Source organism: Typha angustifolia, chromosome 9 (assembly GCF_048772165.1).
Source record: "Typha angustifolia cultivar Huaian chromosome 9, ASM4877216v1, whole genome shotgun sequence".
Classification (NCBI taxonomy): Eukaryota; Viridiplantae; Streptophyta; class Magnoliopsida; order Poales; family Typhaceae; genus Typha; species Typha angustifolia.
In genome coordinates, this window is record NC_133247.1 from 8,318,472 (window position 1) to 8,339,303 (window position 20,832).

Sequence of the window (20,832 nt, forward strand, 5' to 3'; positions counted from 1 at the left end):
ATCTTGAAAATCCTGAAGTATGTAAAGTGAAGGACTTATTCCTTGGTCACGATTGGAACCACAAGCTAATCAAAAGTTTGTTCGTAGAACCGGCAACAAATCACATCTTCAACATACACTACGGTCGTGCTTCTATCGCTAGAGATGACCGTTTAATCTGGATGCCGTCGCGTTCGAGTATATTTCCTACCATATAGGCATATTGCTCGCTCAATATGGGCGATTGGACAAGCCCCTCTTCTTCGAGTTCGTCCAGTTATAGAAGGCAATCTGGGGTTATAAAACCTGGCAGTCGAGGGTCAGACTGTTCATTTGGAGATGTCTGGCAGGTGCTATCCCGGTTAGTGAGCTGCTTCATCGTCGACAGCCGATCCTGTTTTCCCTTTTTGCTAAAAGATCTAGAGTTAGTGGACCATATCATGACGCTTTGTCCCTTTGCTAGAGTGTCTTGTTTCCACTGCAACCTTGGCCTAAAGTTTCAAGTCAGTTCTAGCTTTGGGGATTGGATGTATTCCCATACTAGTTTCCTCTCCCCTGATCTGCTTTCCCTGTGGTTCAACATTGGATAGGGCATTTGGCTGTGCAAAAAAGATTAAGCCTTTAGGAATGTCGACCCTGCGCCTCACGACGTAGAGAAGGTTAGTTGCTTATCCCCTCCTTCTCGGAGCTAACTATCCATTGACGAAGCGAATAGCTCTGAAATCGAATCAGAGCCGTTCGATCCCTAGGGAGCTGGTAATTAAGTTCATGGTTTGCATAATTGCATGAATTTATAACTTACGAGGTCACGTGACTCGGTTGGATGGGTTGATACCTCTAAGAATTTTACTTTGAAGGATGATTTCAATTTTTGGGGAACATGCCTCCCACTTAATCTTTGGGAAAGCAGTCTTCGTAAAGCACTGTTTAAACACCCTCCATGGAGATAGCTTAGGATCTTCCGATGGCCCTTGATGAGGTTAAAGCTTGCTTCATTGCTAATAGATGCTGGATTTTCAATGATTGTCAGAAATTAGTATTGGTAGTCAATGAGCTCTCCGATAGTATTGATTGGAATGCTGCTGTTTGATCAAAGAATGCACCCTAAAGCTCTCCTTCCACCACTTGGTTAGAGTTTACTTTATGGGAAGGGGCAACAACACCACAGCCCACAAGTTCGCCTCTTTCGCTTAGGAACATCGTGTTGTAAGAAGTGGTCCAACCCTTCTCTCAACTTCGCTTGTAATCTGAATTTACCCTTCATGAATTCTATCTTAGGACGTTCCTAAAAAGTAAAGAAAAAAATTAAAAGCTCAGATAAAGATATTTGGATGAATGAGATTTATCCCATTTTCTTATCCTTTTATTTCTTTATCTCCTATTTGGCAAAAATTTTGTAGGATAAAAGAAAATTTATCTGGGATAAACCTCTATTCCAAAGTACCAAATCGGGAGTTACCTAACTAATAATATCTATCATAGCCCCTCCATAGTTTCTCTCGTCATAAACATCTGTTCACGGCTCGAGGACTAGAAACAGTCATCATTAATGACGCTTCACGTACTGACTTTAAGTCAACCTGGAAGCCCAGCCCATGTTCATTCCACCATCGCTTTTTATCCGCCCTACTGCTAGCTCAGTAACCGTTCTCCCCGGAGCTAAATATTATACTTTATGATAACGCCTTACTTAACTACCTAACGAAGCCTAGCCAGGTTGCCAATCTCCTTTCTTTGCGTGCATACATTTGGCCCACATGCCCCTCCCCTTCTTGCCTTCGAAGCTTGGAACTGAAGGGAAAAGCTAGCACTCAAAAATAAAGTCCTTAAAAGGGTGCAGTTGGATCCTTTCAGAGATAGAAGAGATGGAAAACAGCAGGAAGAATCGGAGTCCATCCTCTTCTTCCTCCGCAACTAGATCTTTCTTCTCTATATTTATGCATGCCGACGCCGTCGATGATGTACTGATGGTCCTCGGTCTCATCGGCGCCGCGGGCGACGGTCTGTCAACGCCGGCCATGCTTCTTATTACCAGCAAGATCATGAACGATCTCGGGGATGGCCCGGATGCCTTCTCCGAATTCACTCGAAAAATTAATGAGAACGCGAGGAATCTTGTATTTTTGGCATGCGGGTCTTGGGTGATGGCTTTCTTAGGTAGTTAACTGACTAAATACGCCGATCCGGAGCTAGCTTGTTCTTCTGAATCTTGTTATAGAATATTTATTTACTTACTTACATGCACTACAACGGCTGAATTATATAATAGAGGGATACTGCTGGACGAGAACCGGAGAGAGGCAGGCTGCTCGGATGCGAGCTCGATACCTGAGAGCAGTGCTGAGGCAGGATGTGGAGTATTTCGACCTCAAGGTTGGATCCACCACGGAGGTCATCACTAGTGTCTCCAATGACAGCCTCGTAATCCAAGACGTTCTCAGTGAGAAGGTCGGCCGGCCATCGCTCTCCACCGCCTCAAGATACTAACTCAATTTCTTCCATTTCTATTAATTGATTGCTACTGCATGCAGGTGCCCAACTTCGTAATGAACACATCCATGTTCTTGGGCAGCTACACAGTGGGTTTCTTCCTCATGTGGAGGCTGGCCTTAGTGGCCTTACCCACAGTGTTGCTTCTCATCATCCCGGGACTCATGTACGGGAGGATCCTCATGGAACTCGCTCAAACGATACGCGAGGAGTACAACAAGGCCGGCGCCATCGCCGAGCAGGCGATCTCCTCTGTCCGCACCGTCTACTCGTTTGCCGCCGAAGCGCGCACGATGGACAAGTTCTCAGCCGCGCTCGAGGACTCGGTCAAGCTCGGCCTCAAGCAGGGCCTTGCCAAGGGCGTCGCTATCGGGAGCAACGGCATCACTTTCTCCATCTGGGCTTTCAACATCTGGTACGGAAGCCACCTTGTCATGTATCATGGTGGCAAGGGTGGCACCGTTTTCGCCGTCGGAGCTGCGATTGTCGTCGGCGGCCTGTAATAACTTCTGAACCGTGTTAACTTTTACATAATCGACCCCGTAATCTGGGCTGGTCTCAACCATCTTTAATTTTTTTTTAATCTTTTCTTTTTCTTTTTCTTTTATAAAATTGATATAGAGCACTTGGGTCAGGACTTTCCAACGTGAAATACTTCTCTGATGCGGGGTCGGCAGGTGAGCGGATTCTTGACGTCATGAGGAGGGTACCAAAGATCGATTCGGAGAGTATAGAAGGAGAAGTATTGCAGAATGTATCAGGGACGGTGGAGTTCAACGGAGTGGAATTCGCCTATCCGTCACGGCTTGAGAACCCTATATTTGTTAACTTCAATTTGACGGTGCCCGCCGGGCGGACGGTGGCTCTCGTCGGGAGCAGTGGGTCCGGGAAGTCTACGGTGATCGCGCTTTTGGAAAGGTTCTATGATCCTTTAGGGGGTGAGATCCTACTTGATGGAGTTGATATCAAGAGGCTTAGGCTTAAGTGGTTGAGGTCACAGATGGGGTTGGTAAGCCAGGAGCCGGCACTCTTTGCCACTTCCATTAAGGAGAACATACTATTCGGCAAAGAAGATGCGACCGTGGAGGAGGTGGTCGCAGCTTCCAAGGCTTCAAATGCTCATAACTTCATTTCTCAGTTGCCTCAGGGATATGACACCCAGGTTGGTAATCAATATTCTTCTTCCTTTTGCCTTATTTGATTTACTTGTTAAGTCTCAACCTTCAACACGGAATTGTTGCAGTAATCCACCTTGTTCTGCCAATTACCGTCCTCTAGCTTCTTTCTACAGATCTCCATTGGATATATCAGTATACAGGTCAATTTTGTTAGAATATATGAAATAATTAATAGATATTACGATAATGTATTAGGAATGAGAAATATTCTCAGAAAATATCTTGATAATATTTTGGGAATATTCTGATATCGCTTAGGATAATATTTCATATACTCTGACAAATTAAAAGTACTCTTTGAAAACAAATTTATTCTACTTATTGTACATTCAACTCTGGATAATCATATATTATCGGTAGGAACCACTTTGGTGTGTGCGCCCGCGCACTATGTTAAAGTTAAAAGTTTTAAAGAAAAAGATGGAAAACCTTTTCACTTTTTGGATGGGCAATTATAGGCTTACACATACTAAAAAAAAATGGCAAGTTCTTCAGACCTGGGTGCAAATAATCGGTGCATGCCAAAGTTGTGGCATAATTAGCAATGTGTTAGTCTTTTATCCAGAGAAAATAATTTCATTTAGTAGTGATGATCTATGCAGCTTTGGTGTGACACGTATGCATGTGTATTCTATGGCATAAATTTATTTCTTGCTGATAGTTTTCTTTAATTCACGAGCTAGATAGGTTGACTTCCCGTAGATGTGCTGGAACAGCGCTGTTAGTGTCATGATGTTTGCGTACCTACTGTTTAAATATTGCGAGTGAAGTTTGAGATCACATTGTTGGAAAATGATATCGACTAATTTTGTATGTGGGAGAGTAACGTAAAGTATGCACTTCTGGAACAGTCACTATACTATTATGTAGTCAATTCTTCTGTACCCACAGTTTTCAACATCAATCAACCTCAAAAAGATCGTAACGTTAAAAGTCTAAGATATATTATTAGGTGAGACTATCTACTCTTCTTCCTATCTTCAGAAAGAGGATGAAGATTCCCTAGATGTCGGTATTAATTATTAAAAACAGCAAACCCTTGCATGTGTCGGTGTAGTGTCCTCCTACGAACTAGATAGAAAATATACGAAAACATCATGCAAATATATATTTCTTTTGTTTCCATCTTATCTTATGGCTACTTAACTTAATTAATCAGGGCGTCTTATTTAATTAACTATCTGACAGTTGTTACAAGCTACTTAAGGGAAAATTTTAAAACACTAGGAAACTCCACGAACATCTAGAACATCCTGCGATATTAAGGATTTAAGGGAACTCAAATGTGCATGCATTGCGATGGTACGTTAGGTCACCCAGTAAACGGAACCCGTGCAGGTTGGAGAACGAGGAGTTCAGATGTCTGGTGGGCAAAAGCAAAGGATAGCAATTGCAAGGGCCATACTGAAGTCACCCAAGATCCTCCTCCTCGACGAGGCCACCAGTGCACTAGACACCGAATCAGAGCGCGTAGTCCAAGAGGCTCTTGACCTAGCCTCTGTCGGCCGGACGACCATCGTGATCGCGCACCGCCTGTCCACAATTCGCAACGCAGACCTGATCGCGGTCATGCAAGCCGGCGAGGTCAAGGAGCTCGGCTCCCATGACGAACTCATTGCCTACGAGGATGGGCTCTACTCGTCTCTTGTTCGCCTCCAGCAGACGCGGGACTCTCGAGAAGGGGAAGAAACGTCGTCATCATCCACTGTGGCATTCGGGACGTCGGCGCAGTTGAGCAGAAGCAGCCATAGCATGAGCAGGAGGTTCTCCGCCGCAAGCCGGTCAAGCTCAGCGAGGTAATCCCTGCATTTCTCTATTCCAATCTTTCAAATCTCCATACCGTTCGGGGAATTGGAAGTTCGCCTACATATCAATCTCAATTCACGATATTGAAGTTATGATTGTAACAGGTCTTTTGTCAACGACGAAGACGCCTACGACTCGGTGAGGCCCGACGTACCACTTCCATCTTTTCGACGACTGCTGCTTCTTAATGCGCCGGAGTGGCGGCAGGCCGTGCTCGGGTGCTTCAGTGCGACGGTGTTCGGGGTGGTGCAGCCCGTATACGCTTATGCGATGGGGAGCATGATCTCGGTCTATTTCTTGAAGGATCACAGCGAGATCAAGGCCAAGACGAGGACCTACGCGCTTATCTTCACCTCGCTGTCGGTGCTTGCGTTCTTGATCAATATCGGGCAGCATTACAACTTCGGAGCCATGGGCGAGTACCTCACCAAGAGGGTCAGGGAGAGGATGCTTTCCAAGATCCTCACGTTCGAGGTGGGATGGTTCGACGAGGACGAGAACTCTTCTGGCGCCATCTGTTCCCAGCTAGCCAAGGACGCCAATGTGGTCAGTACCAACTTCTCCGCTCTTCTATTCATTCATTTACAAAATTACGTACGTACATACATACATACATACATACATACATACATACATACATACATACATACGTACGTACGTACGTACGTACGTACGATTTCCTCCTATAGGTGATACAAAGGTATGCAATTAATTAGCATAATAAACTACTTCATAAACTTTCTGCCAGTGGGAATTAATTAAGGCCAGCATCTGCGGCTTTATCTGGTTCCATGGGATTACTGACTGGGTTTGGTCGGGTACCTATTCGTTCTCACCTCTTAGTCGATTTGATTTGCAGCCCAGAATTGACCGCTTACGATAGCAAACTAGAAAGTTGGGCCACAAAAGCAGGGGGTGTCTTTCTTTCTTTGAAAAAAAAAACTTTTTTGATTAGACCCTTTGGGGGAAATCAAAATTAAATAGGGCCTTGGTGTGCGCTGATCAGATTTAATATTCTAATTGGTTTGATTTTGTGTTGCAATGATGTCTGAAATTTTTCCGCGAGAAGTTCGGCCAAGTGTCAAATAGAGCTTGAATTAAGTACATAAGGTCGAAAAGGCAATGGACTAAAAAGCTTTACTTGTTGCTGTTTGGATGAGGCCTCACTTAGGCAACTCTCTAGTGCAGAGGTGTCTTAATTTAGTCATAAAATGCTGTCACGGCATTCCATGGGGCCCATGGGGACCAAATTTGTGCATGCTTTAACCTCCACGTAACCTTGGGCCCTATTTGCTTGTTAGTTGTGTGGGTTCAAGATAGGGCGGCTATCGACAGGCCAATGAGGATGCACTTCACAGTACAATTTGAACCACTTGCTACAATAATGTGGCCAGGTCATTCGACATTGACTTGATCAGCCCAATATTAGTATCTCAAAACACACTTTCACTTTAAAAAATGCCATGTAATCGATTACCAAGACCTACTTTTTCCAGGAGAGTTCTTAAGGCAGAAGGAAATTAAACATCCCGTAGCATCTGAATTTATTGCACGACATGATCAGATTCCATTCTGTAGGTGGATGTCAGATGTATGATTTGATAAAGTTCTATTCCATTGTGATAATGGAAACTTGAGCTGCATCATTCACCGCTCCTTTCTCTTTCTGCGTGTACGACAAAAGAATTTGATCTGCTTTAATTCGAAGGTGGATAAAGAATGCCATTGCTTTCTTCACTTTTCCAAAGTTATGTAGGTTGTTCGCAAATGAAACACGTCTAATGTGCTTGGCAACTCTTGTAGCTACTGCCAAGGGAACAGTGTGATTTTGTTGTCCAGCTATGTACCCCTTGACAAGAAACCTTGCAGTGTTCTTTGTAGACAATATACTAACTCTAGCTTTTCTTTTCTTGCCCTAATTGAGAAGCTAGTGAGTAAAGGAAAAAAAAAACTTTGCTAGGAACGAAGTTAGATAATGTAATATTAGGACTTTCCTGTATCTCTCGTGGAATGTCATTTGCATAAATTTAGCCATAAACCGAGTAGCATTATGATTGTACATTAATAACAACATATATTCCACTGCCTCATTTAACTACGTACCTACTTGTTCATCAGAATGGAAGCAAGATTGATGAAATAGAGATTGGACCCTAAACTTGGTTCAGTATACGTACTCGAGTCCAACTTCAGGTTTTTACATTTTTTTTAAGGTAAAGTTTAATGTCCATTTCAAATAAACAAGACTAAGTCCAACTGATTGGTCTTTTATATATGCACTACATATTACTATATATTAATTTGGATTAGCAAGTTCACCTTTCCGCAAACAATCAATAGTAATAACTTTTACCAACTTTAAATCCGTCTTTTATAACTCAAAAGAAACCCTCTCACTAAAAGCCTATCTCTTTAGGGTGGCCTACCATTAAACTAGTTCATCTCGGTCCTACTAGGTTGCCATGATATCAATGAAAAGATAGAACATAGATAGTTCAGTAATTTATCATTGATGCTTAACGTGCATTACTAAATAAATACATGGGATATGCTGCAGTTAAGGTGTTTAGGAATCTCTTTCAAGTATACAGTTTTTCAAAATATATAGGATTTGGGGCGACATTCCAAACATCAGTATATTGATCTTGATCTTTTGGTAGAACTTTTCGTTTGTATTGTTATAGAATGTGTATTCTTTTTCTTTGTATTGTTTAGAATCTGGGAGGAAGAATATATTTATAATCTTTTGGATAAAAAAAGAGATAATGTTATGTTTATTCTAAAAGATAGTTAATAATGATGGCAATCTCCTTCAAGAATAGTTGAAAATGGAGTGATAATTTTTGTAAATTGTGTAAGGCTGTGCAGAAAACTATTACTTTCTGCTGGATGTTCTATCTCTTTTTATAGCCAGATTTTTCGTGAGGGAGAAGGGGCAAATTATCAAGATACTTAAAAGTATTAAAAATATATAAATAAATAATAACAATATCAATGAATTTTTATATACACATATATTCTAATTTTTATTCTAGAACATAAATTAGTTTTATTATCACAAATTTTTATTAGGGGCTACCATTTACAAATTAAAACAAAGCTTTGACACACTAGAAGTAAGAGATCAAAAATAATTCTTTTTATATTTATCTGAACTCAAATACATGATCATGCATAGATTAACAATCAAAAGATTAAAAAATAGAAAAATAATATAAATGATCATAATAATTAAATAATAATGTTAAAGTTTATAAAAAGATACAATACCTGATTAAGTATTTTGCTCATCTCTTCTGTTGAAATAATACCTAGCTTCTCTTGATCTTCTCTATTAATCTTATCTTTTCTTTCTCATGTTATTCTAAATTTCTATTCCTTATAACAGAAGAAAATGATGCAATAAAAAAAACTATGATACCAAATTGATGGAGACCCGGTAAAAGGGTTGCACTTTAATTGGCCTAAGACAGCAAAATGGGGCCTCCCTCATTATTGCCAAGAATCAATGCTCATTGGCTCGGGCTGGAATTCAAGTTAGTCTTAGTGGAAATGATGTGCATTGGGATTTGTGGGGGTATGCACTAATGTAGGGCTAATGTGCAGGTTTGACTTAATTAGGTATGCTGATGAGTACGGAGATGTAGGTGGTGCCTCTAGGGATTGCAGAAGAATGATCGGTGGTTGAGGGACACAATGTAGGGTTGTGGAAGGACTTAATGGTGGGAAGAACTAGGATTTAGATACAATAAATAGATAACTAGGGCAAATGCAGATGACAACTAAGGATTGAAGATGGGTTTCATCTAGGATAAGGGCTAATCATTGGGTGGAGCTAGAAGTGGTAGGGTAGCTGAGTAGTTGATGGAGGTAGTTCAACAAAAGATGTTGGTGGTGGCAAACAAATAAGGGTAGATGACCAATGATTATGGTTGACCAAAGATGGTGGCGGTGAGAACTAAATTGCATAGAAGGTAGAGATGGCTAGAACAAACAAAGATAGGGGTTGCCTTCGCTGAACTTAGAAAAGTCCAATCACACGGTTCAACCTTGAATTATTGATTTACATGCATCTCTATGCCTATGATCATCTCCGCCATGGTAGGGCACCTCCACTGCCCCCTAGTATAATTGCCATGGGTCTTCGTGATTAGCCCATGAGTCATGCGCAAGGTTATGCATGTCCAAGATGGCAGTAGAATTATCAGTCTAGGGTTATGCATAAGTGTGGTCGCAACAACCTTAATTAGTGATATAATGGTAGGTTTAGATCCGCCTCTGTTCTTCATTTTGAGGAGAAGGTGGGGTGTTCTCTACAACCGTTATCTTTAACTTTTTGAGGGTAAAGCACATAACGACCAACAGAGAGGTGATATAAAGGTTTAGCATGGTTGGCCTCCTCTCATGAATGCCCACGATCTCAACTGGTTCGATGGTAGATTAGGCGATACATGATCAATGTTGAAGAGCATGTAGTGCTGAGAAACGTTAGCTTTGATACTAAAATGATACAATTCAAAATAATACCAAATTGATGGAGACTTGGCAAAGAGTTGCATTGAATTGACCTAAAACAACAAAAGGGGCCTTCCTTGCTGTTATTAGAAATCGGTGTGCAAAGTGAACACCGCCTTGGACTAGCACTAGAGTTGGTCTTTGTCTTATGGGAGCAATGCGAACTAGGATTGTGGGGTTGGCACCGACGTAGAGCTAATGTGCGTGCGGGTTCAACTTAATCTAACTTGTTGATGCATATGAAACTTTATGTGGTGCATCTATGGATTGCAAGAGGTAGATTGGTGATTGAGGGACCCAAGGTAGGGTATTTGAGGGGCTTAGATAGGTGGTTGGGAAAAAAAAAATCTAATGTTTGGATATAGAGATGGATGGCTAGGACTAATGTGAATTATTGCTAAGAACTGAAGATGAGTCTCAATCAAGGTGGAGGCTGGCCATAGGGTAGTTTTAGAGGTGGTAGAGTGGCCGAGTAATTAATGTAGGTGGCTCGTCAAAGGACAGTGGGGGTGGCTTTGTTCTAGATTGATTATAATCGATTTGCAACAAGGGAGTCTAGGTGTCAGATTGAGATAGTTGATAATGGTCGATGGTGAAACACAATGAAAAGAGAGAATATGGGAGGTGGTGGTAGTGAGAAAGGAAATTAATTTACTTTTACTCCTAGATTATGATTAAATTACTTGTTTTCCTAGGTTATTCTTACTCTTACTCCTAGGATAGTTTAAGACTAAAATATAATTCCCAATGCTTAGATTCTTTAAACAAAGGAGATCGACCTCTCCTATATATAAAGGTCGCATACAATGAGTTTTACTTGGACTAGACCTAAAGACTTACACGATTTGAACTAAAATTTGTCTTAAAAGCTTATATAAGAGATAAATATGAATAATGATAGCAACTAATAAATTTAGCTAAACTAGTCTCTATATCTTCCTCGGGCTGATTCTCTATTCTGCCCCATATAGAGTCCAAATTAGAAGAATCTCCGAATATAAAAATTATAGATGATGACATCACCAATCTTATCCGTCTAGTTAATATTATTTGGACATCTCAAAAATATCTAATGAATATTTTCTCAAAATTACACATAGCTTAATTTAAATAGGACTCTTACTAAATCACATAAACTAATAAGATAAGTAGACTCGATCCATCAAGCTCAATGTCTCATGAGGCGATCAGATTAGAACCAAATCACATCAAGTTTGCAAATGTGGGTAGATGGTCGATGGCTTTGGTTGCTTGGTGGTGGGGGCAAGGATAAGATTATCCAGGAGATAGTGATGGTTAGGACAAAGAGAGATGAGAGAGATGAGAGCTGGGGAAGAAGTCAGAGACAAAAGAAATGACTAGGGGGAAAAGAGATATAGAGATAGAAAGATAAAGATAAAGCAAAAGAATAATTCATTCAATAACTCAATGAATGCCTAGGTTAAGCCATAAGGTCTTATTTATGTCCTAAGGTAACTGAAATAGAATAAAAGATAAACTAAGAAACTTATCAAACTAGCTTTCGTTATCTCTCTCGGATTAGATCTCATTTCTGCCCTTAGTAGATGTGGTCTAAATTTAAATAAAATTTGAATATGGTAACATAGATCATGACATTACCAGATCAATCTTTCTAGTTTGATAGTTTTGTGAGGTCGTATGAATATTTTTTAGAATTATGTAGAGTGTAATATTTCTAACAATTTAGAAACTCAATTGGGCTAATTCATATCTATTTTGGAACGTAATAAAAGAATTATTGATGACTATAAATATGAGATCAAAATCAAATTTAAATATTTTAGAAGGAAATTTATGATTTGATGTGGAGTTCACTGGGAAGGAATAGTATTCCACTAAGAAAGAAAGATACGATGGAATAGAAAGAAATTTTAAAAGGAAATAAAAGAATGTGAAAGGGTGCATTATCGTAAACCGAAATTATGTTTTTTTGTTGACCATAATGCTTTTTTTAACTTGTAAAGAGAGAGGAGATATATATTTTCTGAGTGCATTAAATGCTGGCTCATCCTTTAGCAAAATTTCAATTTCTTCCCGCATATACATCTACAAATTTCACACATGGATTTGTTGACTTTGTTTTCAGATATGTATATATTTGCAGCAACAAGTATGTACTACGTAGTTCAGGTGGACAGAAGGAGAGATAGTCTATTGTGAATTAATGTTAGTACTTGTTGAATTGATTGTGCTTTTAATTTGAATTCTCTCTTCATAAGTCTAGCGCGCTACGAAAGAAGATCAAATAAGACATGCATGTGCGCATACACATATATGGCATATGTATGTGTCTATGGCTAGTTATTATGTTTGAAATAGAAAACTAAATAAACTTCTTGATAAGTTATATGTGCATTTTAAGAAGAATATTGGTATTATTGAAGTTTCTTAATATATATATATATCACTTTAATCCATCTGTAACATTGGACAAATGACAAATGCAGTTTCGTCTTTACTTAGTTTAATTCTCTTTTATTTGCAGGTGAGATCGCTAGTGGGTGATCGGATGTCTCTGATCATCCAAACAGTCTCTGCGGTCGCCGTCGCATGTACAATGGGTTTGGTCATTGCATGGCGACTGGCCCTCGTCATGATAGCCGTCCAACCCCTCATCATTGTTTGTTTCTACGCTCGTCGTGTCCTCCTCAAGAGCATGTCCGCGAAGGCTACCAAGTCACAGTCCGAGAGCGGGAAGCTCGCTGCTGAGGCCGTCTCCAACCTCCGAACTGTCACCGCCTTCTCTTCACAGGATCACATCCTCAGCCTGTTCGAGGTGGCTCAAGAGGGGCCCCGCAGAGAGAGCCTACGTCAGTCGTGGTTCGCCGGCCTCGGCCTCGCTACCTCTATGAGTATCATGACCTGCACTTGGGCCCTCGACTTCTGGTACGGCGGCAAGCTCATCGCCGATGGCCAGATTACTGCCAAGGCCCTCTTGCAGACCTTCATGATACTCGTCAGCACTGGTCGAGTCATAGCGGACGCCGGCAGTATGACGACCGACTTGGCTAAGGGCGCGGATGCGGTCGGCTCGGTGTTCGCGGTGCTCGATAGAGTTACGCGGATTGAGCCTGATGACCCCAATGGTCATCGGCCAGAGAAGCTCAGAGGTGATGTGGATATCAAGGGTGTCGACTTCGCATACCCTGCACGTCCCGACGTGATCATATTCAAGGGCTTCTCCTTAAGCATCAAGGCAGGAAAGTCGACTGCACTAGTAGGGCAAAGTGGATCGGGTAAGTCAACCATCATTGGGCTCATCGAGCGGTTCTACGACCCTTTGAGGGGCTCGGTGAGGATCGATGGCAAGGATATCAGATCCTACCACCTTCGCTCCTTAAGGCGGCACATCGGGCTGGTTGGCCAAGAACCGACACTGTTTGCGGGGACCCTCAGAGAGAACATCATTTACGGGACGGAGGCGGCGTCGGAGGTAGAGATTGAGGATGCGGCGAAGGTAGCCAATGCGCACGACTTCATCAGTAACCTTAAGGATGGGTATGACACATGGTGCGGCGATCGTGGTGTGCAGCTGTCCGGCGGACAGAAGCAGCGAATCGCAATCGCTAGAGCGATACTAAAGAACCCGGCGATTCTTCTACTAGACGAGGCGACGAGCGCCCTCGATAGCCAGTCGGAGAAGGTGGTACAAGAGGCGTTGGAGAGAGTGATGGTGGGGAGGACCAGCGTGGTTGTGGCCCATAGACTGAGCACCATACAGAACTGTGACCTCATTGCAGTGCTAGAGAAAGGAGTGGTGGTGGAGAAGGGGACTCACGCCTCGCTCATGGCCAAGGGACCCACAGGTAGTTACCATGGGCTTGTCAGCCTACAGCAAGGCAACAAAGGAAGCCACTATTGAGAACCCATTTGCTTGCTTTTGGATTAGACCTGCCTCCAAATTGCCAAATTCTGCGGCTGCGCTTCGCTTGAAGGCCCCTTGCCCCCTTTTCAAGTTATCTGTAACACATACCTTATACCAAAGAGGCTTAATTTTCAACTCAACGTGTCATCTCATCGTCTCCTATATATAGCTCCTATATTTTTCTTGTAATATTGATAGACACTATAAGTTAAGCTAAAAAAACATGAAAATGAGCGAACTCTTATCTTCATTTGTTTATTTTGTGCTTTCTTCTAACCGGTTAACATCAAGCAATGATTAGGAGATCTAGTTCTTGCATTTAGGGCTATTAAGGACTTGAAAAGGGTTATTTGCACGAAAACCTATTAGGTTTTTGATTTGGTACCCTAGAGTTATTTTTGGTTTTCCTTGCTTTTTTCATAATTATCTTCTAGCTTTGTCCTTTTCATACTCGAGTATTGCATTAAATGCCGCAAACAGAGAACAGAGAGCGCAATTATTGACTTGAAATAAAAAAATATATTTTCATTATCTTCTTTCGTACTTGAAGAACGAAAAAAGGTTTTGTTAAGGGATATCCATCGTAGCCATCGTCTTCTTCTACTCTAGGGTTTTCGCTTCATCGATCGTGTTCCTTCCCGAAATCTTGTCTAAGGTTTCCTCTAAAGGTATTCTTTTTCACCGGTAAGTAAGCAAGATCTTTTGCTCTATTTTTTTGACTAGTCGTATTGAGATTATTGTTATTTAAGTTTCGCAGTATTAACAAAATTCATCTTTGTTATTTTGGTTTCACAGTTTATTGATAAAATTCATCCTTTTTGTTAATTAAGTTTCACATTTATTGATAAAATTCGTCCTTATTGTTATTTAGGTTTCGTAGTTTATTGACAAAATTCGTCCTTATTGTTATTTAGGTTTCACAATTTATTGACAAAATTTGTCCTTATTATTATTTATTTTTCGTAGTTCATTGACAAAAATCGTTCTTGTTGTTATTTAGGTTTCGCAGTTTCTTGACAAAATTCATCCTTATTAATTAGGTTTCGCAGTTTATTGACAAAATTCGTCATGTTTGTTATTTAGGTTTCGCAATTTATTGATAAAATTCGTTCTTATTGTTATTTAGGTTTTGTAGTTTATTAACAAAAGTTGTCCTTGTTGTCATTTAGGTTTCGCAGTTTAATGACAAAATTCGTCTTTGTTGTTATTTAGGTTTCGCAGTTTATTGATAAAATTTATTCTTATTTTTATTTAGGTTTCGCAGTTTATTAATAACATATGTCCTTGTTATTTTTAGTTTGCAATTTATTAATAACATTCGTCCTTATTATTTGGTTTTGAAGTTGTTATTTTAGTTTCATAGTTTATTGGCAACATTTAAACTTGTTATTTAGATTTTAATTAGCAAAATTAGATGTATACTTTATGTGTTGTATACTTTATGTGTTGTACATTCGTCTTTATTATGTGTTTGAAATATTATGTTCTTATAATTTTTGTAAATAATTTGAATAAATATAATGACAAAGACCAAGAAGAGAGATTCCACTAATCACGGTGAATACTTCAATCAAGTCAGACACTTCTATAAAAGAGGAAGAGAGATTCCACTAATCGTGGTGAATTGAAAGAATTTCAATCAAGTTAGACCCTTCTATCAAAGATGAAGAATGACTTTGATGATAATTTTCAAATCAGTCAGACCCCTATATCAAAGAAGAAAATTAATAAGGCCACAAAGGGATCTGATTCTTAGAGTCGGTGGAGAAAATACAAGCTCTTTAAATCGTGTCTAATTACTTCATGATGCTATATAAGTAAAATAAGTGAGATGTTCAAGTTCGTTCGTGATCGACATATGTAGATTGCTTCCAAAATACTTTTTAAGTATTTATTTGATTTTCTAATGTCATACAAGACATACCACTCATTCGAGAGGTAATTAAGGGATGGAGGAGTGGATTAACATTTGTTTTTGGAAAATTTAAGCTTTAGTTGAAGGTAGTGGAAATTGCCATAATTCTTGGACATGAGCAATCTGAAAGGTGAAAAAAATGAATGAAGAATGGTACGACATTCCTTTTGTAAAGAGATACTTCATTCGTGGAACGACGATAACGAGAAAATAAATGGAGATCGTGTTAGAGAAGTTGTCACATTTGGACGATGAAGGCGACAAGGAGTGTGGCCAATGAAGTGTTCATGAGTGGATGTACCTATTGTATTGACGGTAATTATGATTATGTTGATGATTATAAACCTGTTTACTTTGGATTTTTCTAACTATCTTTACTTTCCTCATCACAGGTTTGGTTCCTAGAGCGTTGGCAAATTTTGAACCCAATTTTCTTGACATGACTCCTGGAATATTTCAATGGGCTAGTATTATCAAATTCCGAAAAGACACTCTCGCAACTGTTATACCTCAATTAAGTGCTGAGAAGGTAGGTCTAGTTAGAAAGTTATTTATTACAGAGTTATTTAATTATGTCTATGACATGCTTATGTAAACTTTATGTTTTGTAGATCCTTCCTCCTATTCAGCTTACTAAAGAGAAAAAAAAAATGGTTAAAGGATTGGATCACGGCTCATGTGAAATTCTACTAAGAATAAAATCTGTATGTGTTGAGAAAAGAAAAAAAAGTAAGTCAGGTATAGATTGAGTTGTACACTTAATTATTTTATTAGATTATTAATAAGTTTATATATATGCCAAATTTATTTTCTTTAGGATGAATCCAATTTAGGACTCCCTTATAAATAATAATTATCCATCTACGCGAGCCAAACAGAACAAGAATCATCAATCTATAATTTATGTGCAGTTTTGGATGATTTAAAGAGACGAATGAGAAATTATCGAATTGAAGGCTGAAAACGTCCAATTCAGGAGACGATTTCAGAAGATAGAAAATGAGAAAGCAACTAGGATTGTTGAGTGAACTAGTTCATGTAGTTTGACATTTGTGATGGACCTAAATGAGATGTTCAGATTTTGAAGAAGTCCTTACATGCTTCACAGTAGATCCAACATTGTTGAGTTTTCTAATGATCATTTTATGTTAGAAGAGGAAGAGTATGATGGTGAACATCATAACGAAGATGAAGAGAAGGATGAGAAGAATGGGGAAGAGGAGAAAGATGAAGAGAAGGAAGAGGAGAAAGATGAAGAGAATGAAGAGAAGAAAGGGGAAGAGGAGAAAGAGAAAGAAGAGAAGGAAGAGGAAGGAGAAGAGAAAGACAAGGAAGATAATGGAAGGGAAGAGGAGATAGAATAGTCTGATCAACCTTTAGTGGACCTAGAATCTGGTGGCACAATGAGGATAGTCAATGACATGTGCAAACCGGATCAATTACTTATTGCCAAATTAATTGATTCGATAGAGAACATTTTCTTCGGCAAATATGAAATTCCTTTTGGAAACAAAGATGGCAAGGAAACTGATATATTTAGTTAGGATCTTTTCTTATTGTATTAGTTCTTTATTTTTATTAAAATAAAATTTCTATAGGTCGCGTTCGAATGCCCTTGCGAACACACCTACATCAAGTTCGCAAAAAATAGATAACACAAAATGTGCGTTCGCATATACAGAGAACGCTTTTTGTGCGTTCGAATACAATCAGGCGCGTTCGAACGTGATCGGCGGGATTCCACTAGGATTAGGGTTAATTATTGTTATTAGGGCTTGTTGGCTAGCTTCTATAAAGGTGTGGATGGCAGCCAAATTCATTATGCTATTGGATTATTGATTTCTTACCTCCTATATTTTCTCTATTTTATCTAACCTAATCTCCCTACTCCCTCTTTACTAACCTACCACTTCTACTGTTGGCAAGGTCTCTCCTAACTTCTAATCTCCCTCGTTTGTTGAGTTCTTCCTCTTCTTTGGGATCTTGACCACTTCTTCCCTTTCATCTTTATCCCTTAAACCACATTACCCATCCATCCTTATCTTTGTCACCACCACTATCATCCGTAATAAATCATATTTTTATCCTAGTTGTAGTTCAAATTTGCGAAGAGCATAAATACAAAAAACGTAGATCAGGGAGTTATGGATCGATTCTGCTTAGTTTTGTAATTTTCTGACTACTGGAGAATATTTGGTGAATATTTTTCCTCGATTGCATGGACTGCTTTATACAATAAATTCAGATCTCGAAGGAATTATTTCGTAACTTATTAGTGGTATCAGAGCCTATCTTTTGGTACCATAGAACCCATTAGAAATAAAAGTCTATTCGAAAAGAAAAAAGAAAAGTGTCACATTTGATTATCCTGGAACACAATTGCTAATGAAAGATGATAAACATTTGATTAAATGGATGCTTTCATTTCCTAATACAGGGGTCCTGTTTGGAAAGATGATCATGCGATAGTGGTGAAGTGTCAACTTCTGCCTCTATTGAGTAATTATGAACTAATTGATGGTAAAGTGATTAATTATTTTAACAGAATTTGTTTCTATCGGTAATTAGAGGATCTTAGTTTGTATAGCTATTGCATATTGCCATTGATATTTTTTGATCAAGAGGTTCAAATGCAAAATGACTAGATGGTTGTTGGAATGACTAAAAATTATCCTTCAGAATTTAATAATGTCAAGTTCTGGTTTATCGCTCTTCACACTTGCAACCATTAGCATTTTTTGTTGGTTGACACAAAGAATCGGAAGGGAATTCATTACAATTCTCTACGAACTCTAGATATTTATAGGCTACAAAGAAAATGGTGAATATTTTTTTACATTACATCATTTACTTAAGTGTTTGTAGTGGGATATCTGAATATCTCAATTATATATGCAGATGGGATGGGTCAACAAATGACTGCATATTTTTGCACTGCAAATATATGGTATCTTGCCTGGAGAGGTGTTAAAGGAAGGAAATCGCGAGGGAGTAGAAGCTGTTCAAAGCCAATTGCTCGAAACTGGCTGATTCGTAAGTCCATTTAATAAATATGACGTAAGTTATTCTTGAATTCGTAACTAATTCATATTGCATTCTTTTGTAAGGTTGATTGTGTAATATTTGTAATGTTATATATTGACTATATCTACAGAGGGCAAGCATTTGATTTTGAACAGGAAGACATGTGCAGACTTCAGGCTTCCACGTGCGTTACAATTGTTAGGGACAGGATTTCCAAGGTGCTGCCAATACTAAAATATTTAATTAAGCAAGAATCTCTATCCACGATTCTTGTTTGACCTTATTCGTCCTTGCAATAGGGAAGTTTGTTAATTCTGTAGTGAATATTTGCGACAGTTGTCAATGTAGTTTCAAAAATTGTTAATATAATTCCCAAAGTTGTTAATATGTCATTAATACAAGTTGTTATTATATTTGCCAACGTTGTCATACAAGGAAAGTTGTTCATATAACTAGGTGTTTCAAGGTAGTTGATACTATATTTGTGAACGTTGTTATATAGATACAAAATTTATTTTAATATTTGCAAAAGTTGTTATTATATTTGCGAAAGTTGTTATTATGACTAGTCATTTTAAGGCAAGTTGTTATTATATTTGCGAACGTTGTTATATAACTAGGAAAGTTATTATTATATTTGCGAAATATGTTACTATGAATAGCTGTTTTAAGGCAATTGTTATTTTGTATATAACTACAAAATTTATTTATATTTTGTGGAAGTTGTTATATATCTACTTTATTATATTTGCAACAATTGTTAATATAGTTTCGAAAATTGTCAATATGTTATTAATACAAGTTGTTATTATATTTGCGAATGTTGCTATATAACTACGAAAGTAGTTATTATATTTGAGAAATATGTTATTATGACTAGTCATTTTAAGGTAAGTTGTTATTATATTTGCTAACGTTGTTATATAACTGCGAAAGTTGTTATTATATTTACGAACGTTGTTATATAACTACGAAAGTTATTATTATATTTACAAAATATGTTATTATGACTACCCATTTTAAGGTAAATTGTTATTATATTTGTGAACGTTGTTATATAACTATGAAATTTATTTTTATATTTGCGAAAGTTGTTATATAACTACGAAATTTGTTTATATATTTGCGAAAGTTGTTGTTATATTTGCGACATTTGTTAATATAGTTTCAAAAATTATTAATATAGTTTTGAAAGTTGCTAATATGTCACTAATGAAAGTTTTTATTATATTTGCGACAAAAAGATACTCTATATTTATATTTTTAATGAATAATATAAGTATATAATTTACAAAGAGAAAGGAATCACATTAAACATATGGTCCTTTAATGGGACCTAAAATATTAAGCTAAGGTAGAACATTATGTCTGGTCCGAACGGGAGTAATATCCGAAGAATAGTCCTCGGATAGAGGGGCCACACCTTTCATAATTGAATTAGCCAAAATAGGAAACGATTTAATAGTTATCTCTTCTGAAATCGGGCCATGCCATGCTGGAGATTTTCGATCTCTACATAGCTGTTGCACCCTTTGATTTTGGGCAGCTCAATCCCATGTAGAAGCTCTGGCGTGAACTCCTGCAATTATTGGATTAGAAAATATGGCTGGTGAAGGTGGTGGGATTTATCCCCATGCTACCTGAGGGGAAGTAGAAATATCTTGCTGTGCTTCAATATTCTCTTGCACAACTGACAAGGCATTATTCCTGGCAAGATTAGAATGTTTGAGATTTTCGTAGGTCTCCTTTCTCCAAAGAGACCAATCAGTAGTAACATCACCCAACTAGGAAAGTTCAGGCTTCATAGAGCCCTTAACCCATCCTTGAATGGTTACATCAATAGAATACGTAAACCCACCAAATGACGCTAATACCTTCTCAGGAATATCTTGGAGAGATGAACAATATATAATTGCACTGATGTATGATGGTTTTCTACCCCATAATTTAGCAGAGTTGAAGACTTTCACACAGCCAATAGGGCTAACTATTTTCTTAATTGATCTCTCATTACAACAGAAAAAAGGAGCATTTGTGAG

At 38.6% G+C, this 20,832-nt stretch overlaps 1 protein-coding gene and 1 long non-coding RNA gene across 3 annotated transcripts; both read left to right on the forward strand.

Annotated features, from left to right (window-relative positions):
* The first annotated feature begins 1,685 nt into the window (after positions 1-1,685).
* On the forward strand, positions 1,686-14,104 carry LOC140767635 (putative multidrug resistance protein). The gene is made up of 7 exons (XM_073107630.1): positions 1,686-2,136; positions 2,249-2,427; positions 2,511-2,968; positions 3,091-3,631; positions 4,986-5,443; positions 5,558-5,999; positions 12,475-14,104. The coding sequence occupies exons 1-7, from the start codon at positions 1,845-1,847 to the stop codon at positions 13,849-13,851; spliced, it is 3,747 nt and encodes a 1,248-aa protein (XP_072963731.1). The 5' UTR covers positions 1,686-1,844; the 3' UTR covers positions 13,852-14,104.
* Positions 14,105-14,389: 285 nt separating this feature from the next.
* LOC140767574 (uncharacterized) lies at positions 14,390-19,250 on the forward strand. Of its 2 annotated transcripts, XR_012105590.1 has the most exons (5): positions 14,390-14,522; positions 15,844-16,084; positions 16,162-16,298; positions 18,668-18,826; positions 18,924-19,250. It is a non-coding gene; the product is annotated as an uncharacterized lncRNA (long non-coding RNA). The 2 variants fall into 2 exon arrangements; XR_012105589.1 differs by lacking the exon at positions 14,390-14,522 and having other exon boundaries at positions 15,066-16,084.
* Positions 19,251-20,832: the final 1,582 nt, after the last annotated feature.

Bases quoted from the DNA above. Each gene is read 5' to 3' on its own strand.
- LOC140767635 (XM_073107630.1), top strand. From the start codon at position 1,845: ATGGAAAACAGCAGGAAGAATCGGAGTCCATCCTCTTCTTCCTCCGCA. The intron at 2,428-2,510 runs GTCGGCCGGCCA...TACTGCATGCAG, and splicing joins AAGACGTTCTCAGTGAGAAG to GTGCCCAACTTCGTAATGAA. The intron at 2,969-3,090 runs GTAATAACTTCT...AAATTGATATAG, and splicing joins GCGATTGTCGTCGGCGGCCT to AGCACTTGGGTCAGGACTTT.